We start from the raw sequence: 11,967 nt of genomic DNA on the forward strand, positions 1-11,967 counted from the left end.
TTTTTTTAATGATAAAAAATGCTGACTGTAGAGCTACACCAAGGCAAAATTATCAGATTTTCTCACCTACCCAACCCTCTTTTCTGGAGTAACAGAATAGAGAAGCCTATATGATGGCATCTACTATTTGGGTTAGTTACAGTCTAGTGCACTGTGTCCAAACAGTAATCTGAACATCAGTGAATGGCTGACTGGCTGTATTGGAACTTCATAAAGTCACATATTCCTAGGTCATATCACTGTGGATCTTGATATGACAAGTCTGGAATACAGCCTAGGTCTCTATATTTTAAGAGTGCCCCAGTTGATTCCTATGTACATCCAGGTTTAAGAAGGACTGGTTTCAAAAACCATGAATAGGGAAAGCCACCCATATGATAGTTATTTTCTCTTCATTATCTTGTTTAAGGCTATGGATTGGTAGGTAAGAGCCTACACTTCAGAAAGAGAGAGCTCTCAGTTCCAGTTACTACCCGGAAACCTAGGAGAAATTTCTTGACGCTCTCCATTACCTTTCTTATAGAGTTGCTATGAGGATTAGGTATCATGCACACATGGCAGCTAGCAGAGCCTTGCACTTCATAAGTGCTCAGTACATGTTAGGGTACACATACACCTATTTATATGTATAGACACACACACACTTAAAATAATATCAAAACAGCTTAATGGGCTAAAATCAAAACTATCATAAGAACAAAATGACCAGTAACCATGACTTCTGTGGAAAAGGAGTAGGTCTGTCTTAGGCTATAGTGGACCTTCTCAAAGTTGAGAATCATAACCCACTAACAGTGAGCCCTTCATGTAGCCTCATGCACTCCTTCACTGGCCAACTCACATCATTTAAAACTAGGAGTTGACAAATCTTGTCATTAGCTCTTAATCTTCCACATCACACCAAACCCGACCTGCCATGGCCTGGATTAATTAATCTAGAAAAGCAGAGTGAGGCTGTTAAAAAAACAGTCATCAAGAATCATGAGTTCTACAGTATGGAGGTTCCTCAACAAATTAAGAGTAGAATGACCATACAACACAGTGATCCATCTTTTGGGTATCTACCTCCAAAAATTTGAAAACATTTATCCATAAAGATATATGTACCCCTATGTTCAATTGCAGCATTATCTATGGCAGCCAAGACATGGAAACAACCAAAGTGCCTTTTGATGGATAATTGGATAAAGACTATGTGGTACATGTCTTATATGCAATGGAATATTACTCAGCCATAAGAAAAGATGAAATACTGCCATTTGTGACAACATGGATGGATCTTGAGATTAGCATGTTAAGCAAAATAAATCAGACAGAAAAATTGAGAACCATATGACTTCATCATATGTGGGATGTAACACTGAAAGCAACAAACAAACAAGACAAACAAATAAAAACTCATAGACACAGACAACAGTTTAGTGGTTACCAGAGGGTAAGCGGGGAGGAGTGTGGTAGAGGAATATAAAGGGGGTCAAATATATGCTGATAGAAGCAGAACTGACTCTTGAGTGGTGAGCACACAATACAATATATAGATGATGTGTTATAGAATTGTACACTTAAAACCTATATAATTTTACTAATCAAAGTCACCCCAATACATTTAATTTTTAAAAAGAAAAAAAAGAATCATGAGTTCTAATTCAGCCTTGCAACTAACAAATTTATAAAATGAATTAGGTCACAGTCATTCTTGGTCTTTGTTTCCTTATGTATTAAGATACAAGGAGATAAACGGATTATTTCTAAGGACCTTTGTAGGACTAATGCTCTGAGTTTGTGAGCTATTTATTTACACTAAGGTATCATAATCCAATACACTTGATACCATTTATTCCCTGATCACACCATTTGGCCCTTCATCCAAATTAATGACTGATGTCATTTAGGAGCCTATGCATAAACCTGGGTTCAGATATGCCTAGAATAACTGGGAGACATATCCATCTCTTGGTTTTCCAACAAAGTGTTGAAGCAATTTATCAGCAAACTGGATCAGGATTATTTGCATGTAATTCCCACAGTAAAATACCTGCATAAATACCTGGGCATGGGACCTTGTGCACTAATTGTGCACAGATAACAAGATTCCTTCCCAGGGCAGTCATCTCTTCTACCTGCGGTCTAGCCAGGGTCAAAATTTAACAACTGTTGCATGGTAGAGAGCATGTATGAGTAAATTCATGTGTGCAGTGTAATCCAAAGTTCTCTTTTATTAGAGAGGATTTTTAATCAACCAGATTAAGAGCATGCCAAGAAGGAGTATCCATTTTGATACCTCGCAATGTGTGGAAATAGAAAAATAATTGAAAGATGAGAATGCAGCCATGTTTAAAAGTTGGCTCGTTCACCAGCCACTGATTTGATAAACTTCCATCAAGTTAACTAACTTCAAAGCTTTCTAAGCTTACTGCTTCGTGATATTGCTAATGAAACAAGTATGTGTCTGGTTGTTTACTGAGCTATATTTTCCCCAGCTTCCTGAATGAAAACTTATTCCTTTACATATTAGCATTATAGAAGATCCAGTTCTTATGGTTTTACATCAGTTTAGTATTTTATTAGCTTGTATTTATGAATTTGGAAATGGTAATATCACTATTTGAACTCTCCTTCCCATACTGATTTCTATGTGTATTTTTGAAAACAGAAAAATTAGCAGGAAAAGATAGAAATAGTTTCAGGATGGGAAAGTCTGTTCTCCCTAGCACATTTTAATTCATTTCATTGAATGTTCATGGCCAGACTAGGTATAACTGTGAGGTAGGTCATATTTATCTTTAGGGGTTTTGTCTTGCAGGACCACGCTTCTCTTTGGTCTAAATATTTCCTGGGTACCTAGTATATCCCCATAGCATTTTCACCAGCCCTTACCTCCTTAATGGCATCAGCTTTTACCAAAGGTCTGTTGGAAAGCCTTGTTAAATTAAAATAAATACCAATTATTTCCTCAAATTGCAATAAGTACAGCAAAATTCCCAAAGCAAGGGGATGAAACCTAAAAGTATAGAATTATTTTAAAAAGCATAAAAATTTCTTAGAGAAAGTAGAGAATTTCAGGTTTTAAATGGAGGAGGGGATTCCACTTTAAAGTTGGAAGCCTTCCTAGGTATTCTCAAATCACATAAGGGCTACATTCTCATCCTATATGAAAAGCTGGTGCTGCAAGTTTTCATGACTGCTCAGACTGAGCTAATTGTTATAAAAGACAATTCCTGAATCAGAAGAGTGTATATAGACAAGGGTGCCCAAAAAGTGTATACACATTTTAAGAAAGGAAAACTGTATTAAAACTGTAATATTCAATATATACCGATAACAAAAGAGGAATACAAGTCACGTTTGACTTCTGCAATTACAAGACATGCTCAAAGTGGTTGCCATCAGTGTCCAGGCATTTCTGATTATGGTGAACTACTGCTTGAGCAACGTCAACCAAAGTGTCCACTTGTCCCCCAGTGTGTGTGTGTGTATGTATATACATACATACATACATACATACACATATACATATATACATACATACACATATACACACATATATGTATATATATTTATATATAACTGTTTATAAATAAACTGTGACATTTCAAAACATGTTCTAAATATTTAACTTGAAAGAAGGCATACTTTCATTAAGAGTGAGAAACAGACTAAGTAAAAAGTAGGAATCAATGACAAGCTTTCAGGGCTCAAAGAATACCTGTTAACAAATGTTTGTACATCAACATGGATACCCTAACTGAACGGATAGTTTGGTCTTTTTTTATGCATGGAACAAGAACTCCAATGGAAGGTAGTCTGTTTTTTTGTTGTTGTTGCTCTTACTTTAAAAAGGAAAGAAAAAATGAGAGAAAATTGCCTTATAGTTTTAAAAAAGTTATGCCAAGGGACTAAATTCACTCCAGAGGTAAATAATAGGTTCAGGAGACAAACATACACACCCAAAAGTATTCATAACATAGGTAAGCCAGTGGGAAAAGAGCCACCCAGAACAATCCTTGAGAGTTAAGAAATTTTTCTGAAAAATTAAAAAACAAATTAAGGGGTGTTTATAATAATATATATTACAAATGTGCTTACATTTCTTCAAATCTCTAAGAGTTACCTCTTAGTTCCTATTATAGTTTAATTATGTAGTAATTTATATTATTTTAACAAAGCGCTTTTAGGTGTAGAACTGAAGAAGTATGACACTCGGGACTTAGGTGATGATTCTTTGGCCCTGGTGGGGAAGGCAAAGTGAAAGGTAGATCCAGCCAGGAGACCTGTGAACTCTCCTGAGCCGGAGAGAATCTGAGTCATCATCTAAACCAGAGCGAGAGCATCAAGGCAAAAAGTCTGGATGCAAAGACCATGGAGTCTGCTATTTATAAACTGCTAACTGTGTGGGGAGAGCTAAGCTGCGGGTGGGAGAAGGTGACCCTGACAGTTCTGCAGGGCTGGGTAAGGCACAGCAGCCATTTTCTCTCAGCTATTCACTGTGGTGAGAGCCTGATGGTACCACATACTAGCACCACAGCCCTCCTGTGGCAACTCTAAATTGCAGGCATAGTGCCTAAATTGGGATAATGGGCCTCTAAAGGTCTGGCCTAGAATTTCCAACCCTATTAAATGAAAGTAAACAGAACAAAAGCCAAAAAGAAGTCTTGAGACTCATCATCTGGTCTAGAAACCAGTGAAGTGTTATTGGTGGAACATATAAGCACTTAACTTTTAATATGAAAAAAGAAATCAGAGAAAAGTATGGATAGCCAAATCACCCAGTTTATCTTTTAAAGGAGAATTCTATCCATTAGCAATTTATCTTGGGGCAAGTTACAAAGAAATGACAAGCACACTGAAAATAGAGTTTATATTGTACAAAGTTTTGCCCGTCCTTCATGTTCTTCCAAAGAATTTAGTAGACTATAACCAGTAAAATAAACATCTGTTGAGTGACCAAGTCAATGATTGAGTGAATAATTAAAATGATGAATTGATCAATGACCAAGCCTATTTTCCTAGGCCTCAGCTACAGATAAAAATATATTCTGCCCAACAGCTATGCATAACCCCTTAATCTCTATTTAATTCAGACATGGCGAAGGAGTGGTTATATAAGTTGCCTCCAGGGCTCACCGTGGTCATTTCTTAAACTGTTCATATATGCCTGGTATTCTGACAAATGACCAAAGCAGTGCTTTCACAGGGCACCGGTGACTGCCTCATGCTAAATTCAAACCCTTTATTTCAGTCAGTCCACACCCAGCTTGCTGACACAGACCACAGAATGGAACACAGCTGCTTAAATCTTCAAATCTGTGCGATGGTAGTCCTACGAATCTTAAGATATAATTGAAGTGTGCTTGAAATGCAAATTACTTTATTTTTTTAACTTAATATAATATCTATTTTTAGTCCCCCTTCTGATTGATTGGTTTGTGAAAATGTAATCTCAACCAATTTGGGACAGCCTTGTCTACCACTTGAGGGCCACTCTTAGATGTTCCAGCAATCCTTAAGCCCACCTCGGTCCCTGTTTGTCACATCACACACACATTTCTTCTCTGAGCTTTATCCAGGAAGCAAGTCAAAAAAGCCTTTGTACTTCAATCCTATAAAATAGGGGTCATGTCATCTGCCCTGGGGATCACCTGAGAGGGAAGGAGATTGTCTTGTTTTCTCAGGGTCCTATAATGTCTGATTACGACTTTCTTCCACTGCTTCTCCCTAATTATCACCTGGAGAACCATTAGTAGGTTTGGGAGAAGTCTCTTTGTGTTTACTTAGAGTAAACATAGTTTCCCCAACTATTGTCTATGCCATTATGTTCAAATGACTATTTTGAAACTCAAAAGCCAAGAATCAATTTGCTTTTTGCTTTCTGTTGTATTATAACTACTCTATAGGCATGAGTGCATCTTTTATTTTTTGTAAATTCCTCTGAAAGTAAAACTGTTATAAAGGGTTTAATGATGCATACATAACAATAGTGCCTTCCAGAAAAATTGGGCCAATTTTTGTTAAATTACTATTAGTGTATGCGAGTTCCATTTTCCTACATCCTTGTCAATATACTGTATTTTAAAATACATATTTACCATTTTTAAATTAAAAGTGAAATATTTTGTGTTTATCTATATTTGTTGATTAGGGAGCTTTAGCATTCTTTCATAGGTTTATTGGACATTGTTAAAAATTATTATTTGTCCATGAATTCACTTGCCCATTTTGCTTAGGTCTTTACTGACTTGTAAGATATTTTCATTGGAAGAATATTAACAAATTCTCATATATTGAAAATATTTTTTATGGTTTGTTATTTGACATTTTTATAGTGTGTGAGAAATAGAAACACAACTTTTAAAACTGATTTTTGTGATTTTTTTTTCCCTTTGGCATTTTTACTTAAGTATTCCTTTTTCATTACAAAATGATGAATGTTTGCCTATGTTGTACATTAGTTGCTTTATGGTTTCATTTTTACATTTAAAGTTTTAATCAATCTGTTATATTTAGCATTGACTATGAGATTGGGGTCTACATTATTCTGTCATTTAATTATTATTTGTTCCAGCACCATTATTTAATGATCTTTTCCCTCTTTGGTCTACATTCCACATTTATCATATAATAAAAGTTACAGATGATGGATCTGTTCTGTCTCTTACTACACCAATAAAACACACACTACTTTACTCATGGTAGATTCTTAATAAGTTTTAATATCTGATAGGGACAATCACCTCTAATTACTATTTTTAAATTGTTTTCAAAAACTTCTGGAAGAGTATATTTACTCTTCCAGATAAAATTTAGAAATCATATTCTAAATGTTAGCATGGTTTTTTAGGCCTTTGTCATTTCTCACTCTCCTAAATGAACCCCCATTCAATCCATCTGTACCTTTAGTGCAGCCTAACTTGCTTATATTAATAGGTCAACTACATAAGTGATAAATAATGATGATGGTAATAAATCCCATTTGCCATGCCTTCTTGGAATTTCAGTTTGGGATTTTAATATGATCCTAATTGCAGATTTGTCTCTCAGGGAAAAGAACATGGGAACTCTTTCCCTTAAGAAATGTCCCTGTCTTTTCAGAGTGTGGAAGGAGAACACCACGAGAAAGCTGTGGAGCTACTCAAGGCTGCTAAGGACAGCGTCAAGCTGGTGGTTCGATATACCCCGAAAGTCCTGGAAGAAATGGAGGCTCGCTTTGAAAAGCTACGGACAGCCCGGCGCCGGCAGCAGCAGCAATTGCTAATTCAGCAGCAGCAACAGCAGCAGCAGCAACAAACACAGCAGAACCACATGTCATAGGTGAGAAGCGCCTTCATCCAGGCAAGGAAAGTCTCTTACACATGTCAGCTTATTTTTTAAAAAAAATATATTGTTCCTTAGACAGCTGGAACAAAATCATTAGATTTAATATTCCCCCCACCCCCCAAAAAATCAGACAAACAGAATACAATGATCTGAGAAAATGTAAACACAATAGTTGCTTATTTTATGTGTCATTCAGCCATATTCTTGCAAATGTAAGCTATTTTGAAAAATAATATAATTTGGGAGGCCCAGACTATTCAATACAGACTATTGAATGCCTTTATAAAAATTAGGAAAACACAGTCTCTGTGCAAACCCAGATCCTCGGGCACATGGCTGGATGACAAGAGAGGGGGCTGGATTTCAGCCCCCACTCACTCCCTTGGCCCGTTGCCTTTGCCTAGTGTACAATCTAAACAACCATATAGTGCAGATTCTCGGAAGATCCTGAAATGCAGTTTATTGGAAAAACAGTTCCACTTAAAAGAGTGAAGTGGAGACCTGTCAGTGTCCATGCTCTGAGAGCTTTTGAAATCCTCTTTGGATGGTCACTTAGAACGTGTCTAAGATGTACCTGCCTTTTTCTCAACTCTACTTTGTGGCCAAGAATGCTAAATCAGGTTTGCTGTCTATTTTAAAGAAAACTCAAGAAAAAAAGTTGTCAGAGTATGAATCACTATCTTTGAAGTACCTGCTATGTGCTAGGCCCTTCTCACATATTATCCTTGATCCTCAGAAAAACCCTTCAAGTTAAGTATCATTAAAACCCTATTTTTCAGATGAGCAATAGGAAGCTGCAGTAGCGTCAGTGGATTCCCCGCAACCACACTCACAAGTAGGTAGTTCATCTGCCAGCATCAATGATTCTGGCGTTATATAGTTTTCTGACTGTCCTGTGCAAGACGCAGTTCATATTGTTAGATACCTCTACACTATATCTGCAAATGTGTATCTTAAATGAGGTTCAAATGTTCTTGGGAAAATGACAATGGATAATATTTGGTTTTTAACTGATTCAAGATCAGATTATAACTTGCTCAACCTGAAACATTGTATATAACATGAGGCTTTCAATTTTCTGTGACACTTATGATGAGGAGATGCTATATGGGGAAGTAAAAAATGTATGGGATTTGTCCTCGGAATGTCTTGGGAATTCATCCATCTATCTTTATTTTTATAGCCTGCTAATTTTATTATATGTACACATTAGTTTGGTGTCTTTATCAAAAACTCCATTCCATTCGAAAAGCTACATTTATTCAACAATAACTATTTATTTGGCACTACGCAGAGCCAGGTACTGTTCAATGGGTTGTAGAAGCAGTATGAACTAAGTTAAGTCTTTACTCTCATGGTGCTTATGTTCTGGTTGGAGGAGACAGTTAACAAACAAGTCAATACAAATATCCTTCTGGGACCAGTCCATTAAAGAGTTAAAATAGGGTGCTTGGATAGAAATTGGCTAGTTGATGACTTACAATTCGGGGATCAAGGGAGACCCCTCAAAAGACTGACATTAAAGCTGAGATTGAAAGACAAGGAAAAGCCAGGAAATGAGCGTAAGAGGAGGAAACAGCCAGTGCAGTAGAGGAATAGAAAGAAAGCTGGGGTAGTTAGGGAACTATGAGTAAGAAGGACAGTGAGATAGGCAGGGGCCAGGTCACAGAGAACTTTTTAAACCATTGAGGAAAGTTAGATTCTATTGCAATAGAAGCCACTGAAGGTTTTTAAGCAAAGGAGTGATGACCTAATCTCATATATATTTAAAAAGGTCATTCTGGCTGCTGTGGGGAGAATAGATTATTGCAGGGTAAGAGTGAAAACAGAGACCAATTAGGAGGCTAATGTTTAGTAGTCCCGGCAAGAGATATGGTGGCTTGGACGGGGGTGATATTTGTTGAGATGGATGCTTATGCACAAGTCATTTTGTCCATATCCTTTCCTCTCTTATGCATTCTGAATGTATAGGTACTTTCAGAATCCTTTCAATGATCTTCTTGCTAATAATAAAAATCCACTATTCTTTAGTCAAACATTGACACTCTTTCCACTAACTCATTTTTTTTTCTTCCATCCTCAATATTACACACTTGTACCAATTCTCTTAATTGATATACCACATTGGCCCATAGTAAAATTCTTCTTAAGTGTTTTAGAAATATGTTGCCATTCAGACTCCTGTGGTTTTACTAAAAACTGCTAATATCATGCTCATTCAATCATCTTTGGAAGTTGGCCATAAATATTTGGTGGGCCATGTACTCAATCCTGTTTCTCTGTTCCATCAGCCTTCATTAAATCACTTCAGAATTTCCTATTGTCTCATCACCAAAGAACAACATTTTTAATAAAAGGCATTTACAAACTATGTTGTTTTTTCCTTGCACAGAGTATGGTAAAGCTCTATTTAAGTGAACATGAAAGTTATATTTATGCGTACCAAGACAACACATGCAACCAACGTGATCATGGCCCCTTGAGATGAAAGTGTAGGGACCATTTCAAGTACTAGCAAAATACAACCAAGTCATGTCATCCATGGATTTTATGGTGAATTCAGTCAAGGAGACCTGCATTAACTCTTGTTCAACTTTTAATTAATTAGATTTTAAGGACTAAATGAGATTTGTTACACTTGCTAAGTCATACTGTGGTTGCTTTTACCAAAGAGATTTGAAGCTAATTTGACCTATTTCTTCGAATAGATTTCTGATTTTTTTTTTAAGTTTGAGAAGCCAAGCAAAACCAGGTAAAGCAAAATACTTGTCAGATATTAAGTTATTGTTTACACATGAAATATAATTTCTATTCTTTAAATTAAAAATAACTTTTTTTTTACCTGAGATGGTATAAATTATAAAGTAATTAGCAAGGGTAAATTCTGGATACAAATGGAAAATAGGTTGAATGCAGGTAATGTGTACAGAGTGTCTCTTATGCCTACTTCTAATTTTAAACTCTCCTGAAGTAAAATTCAAATGTCTCCTAACTTCCATGTTTGATAATCAGGAAGTCTAGATTACATTTTCTAAAATGCAGTAGATATGATCACTATGTAATTGTATTACAGAAATCTATAATAAGAATAGATTCTTATACTCACTTTCTTTGAGAAAGAGTGTTATGTTTATTCAGCTTTAAACATCTCGTTGTTTAAGGTGTGATTTTATATACAGCAAGTCCCCGACTTACGAACATTCGAGTTTTGAACTTTCACAGATACAAATGAACCTCACATCACGAACATTTGTAGATGCGAACAAATCGTGGAAGTAGCTCGTGTGTCTGCCGGACATTGTCACAGTTGTGCTGCTGTGTGCTTACTGTACAGTGCGATAGTGTACAGTAGTACAGTGCTCAGTCAGAGCCCAGGATGTCCAGAAGCAAGAGGAAAAGCAGTGGTGGTGTGGAGGGGACTGCTAGGAAGCGCAAAGCAATAACCATAGAAACAAAAGTGAAAATAATTGACAGATTGGACCGAGGCAAAAAGATGGTAGATGTCACTTGTTCTTATAACATGAACTATTCAACCATTTGGCTTTACATTGTATATTTGTGTCAAAGGTGTATTAATACTCACTTTGTCAGACTTACGAACAAATCCAACTTAACGAACGTTCTCCTGGAACAGAACTTGTTCGTAAGTTGGGGACTCACTGTACATACATGTTTCACCTAGATTCACAAAGAATAAAAGTAGGAAGGAAGAGGAATATTTTTTGAGATGTCAACATTTTGAGGAAGTCCAGACCAAAAGCCTCTTAACCTCTTATTGCTGGATCTAGGGTGGGGAATTCATTTATATTCAAAACCAGGCTGGATCTTAGCAGATTTACAAAGCAGCTGTCGTTTGCCAGTGGCATAACCAACTTCCTTTTCCGCCTGCTCTTCAGTCCGCCATTTTATCCAGTACTGACTGTTCTGTACCTTCCACCACCACTGCCACAGCCATGGGCCCAGTGATCTGACCCAGGGAACCACTGCCAGGTCCCAGAGGATACTTCTGTCACTGCCAGGTCCCAGAGGATACTTCTGATAAAACTGAATCCAAGGAATCCAGAGTTACCAGGCTGAAAACTGGACCAGAAATAATAATCATAATGCTGCATAAAATGTATGAAACAATTAGGCTGTGCTACGCACTCTTAAAAGCTTCATATATATTAAATTGCTTAATCTTCATAATAATTCCTTGAGTATGAGGAAGTATTTTCAATCTCATTTGAAAGAAAGAAACTGAGTCATGCATGATTTTTTAAAAGTGCACATGCCATTTCACAGCTGGTAAGTGATAGGGCAGTAATTCAAACCAGAAACCTGGGCTTCAAAGCCTCTTTCTTTTAACCACTTTGTGAATCTGCCTCTTACTTCAGTGGCACCTGCCCTTATATTCCCCTATTCCTCTTCACAGACGCGTTCACATGAACTTTCCAGAGTTGTATCCTCACGCTGCTGAGATTTGGAGTTCTCCAACTCACCCTCGCTGCTTAACACCAAAACAGTACCCCATACTTCAAAGTACTTCATCATCACAGCCGTATTAGTGTCCCCTTGCTGCCCTAAAAAATGACCACAAATTTTGTGACTTAAAAGAACACAAATTTATTATGTTATAATTGTAGGACAGAAGTCCAACACAGCCTCACTGGG

The 11,967-nt window shown here is 36.8% G+C and overlaps 1 protein-coding gene across 3 annotated transcripts in view; it reads left to right on the forward strand.

Annotated features, from left to right (window-relative positions):
• LIN7A (lin-7 cell polarity scaffold A) overlaps positions 1–11,967 on the forward strand; it is a 176,550-nt gene that overhangs the window by 157,627 nt on the left and 6,956 nt on the right. For all 3 annotated transcript variants that reach the window (XR_002122722.1, XM_019632235.1, XM_019632238.1), the window contains one exon: positions 7,090–7,308. Coding sequence is in view for 2 of the 3 variants with exons in the window: in XM_019632235.1 (XP_019487780.1) it covers positions 7,090–7,308 (219 nt within the window). In the remaining variant the exon portion in view is untranslated. The remainder of the gene's footprint in view (positions 1–7,089; positions 7,309–11,967) is intronic.

This window comes from Hipposideros armiger, unplaced genomic scaffold, assembly GCF_001890085.2.
Source record: "Hipposideros armiger isolate ML-2016 unplaced genomic scaffold, ASM189008v1 scaffold_1102, whole genome shotgun sequence".
In the NCBI taxonomy this organism is placed as follows: Eukaryota; Metazoa; Chordata; class Mammalia; order Chiroptera; family Hipposideridae; genus Hipposideros; species Hipposideros armiger.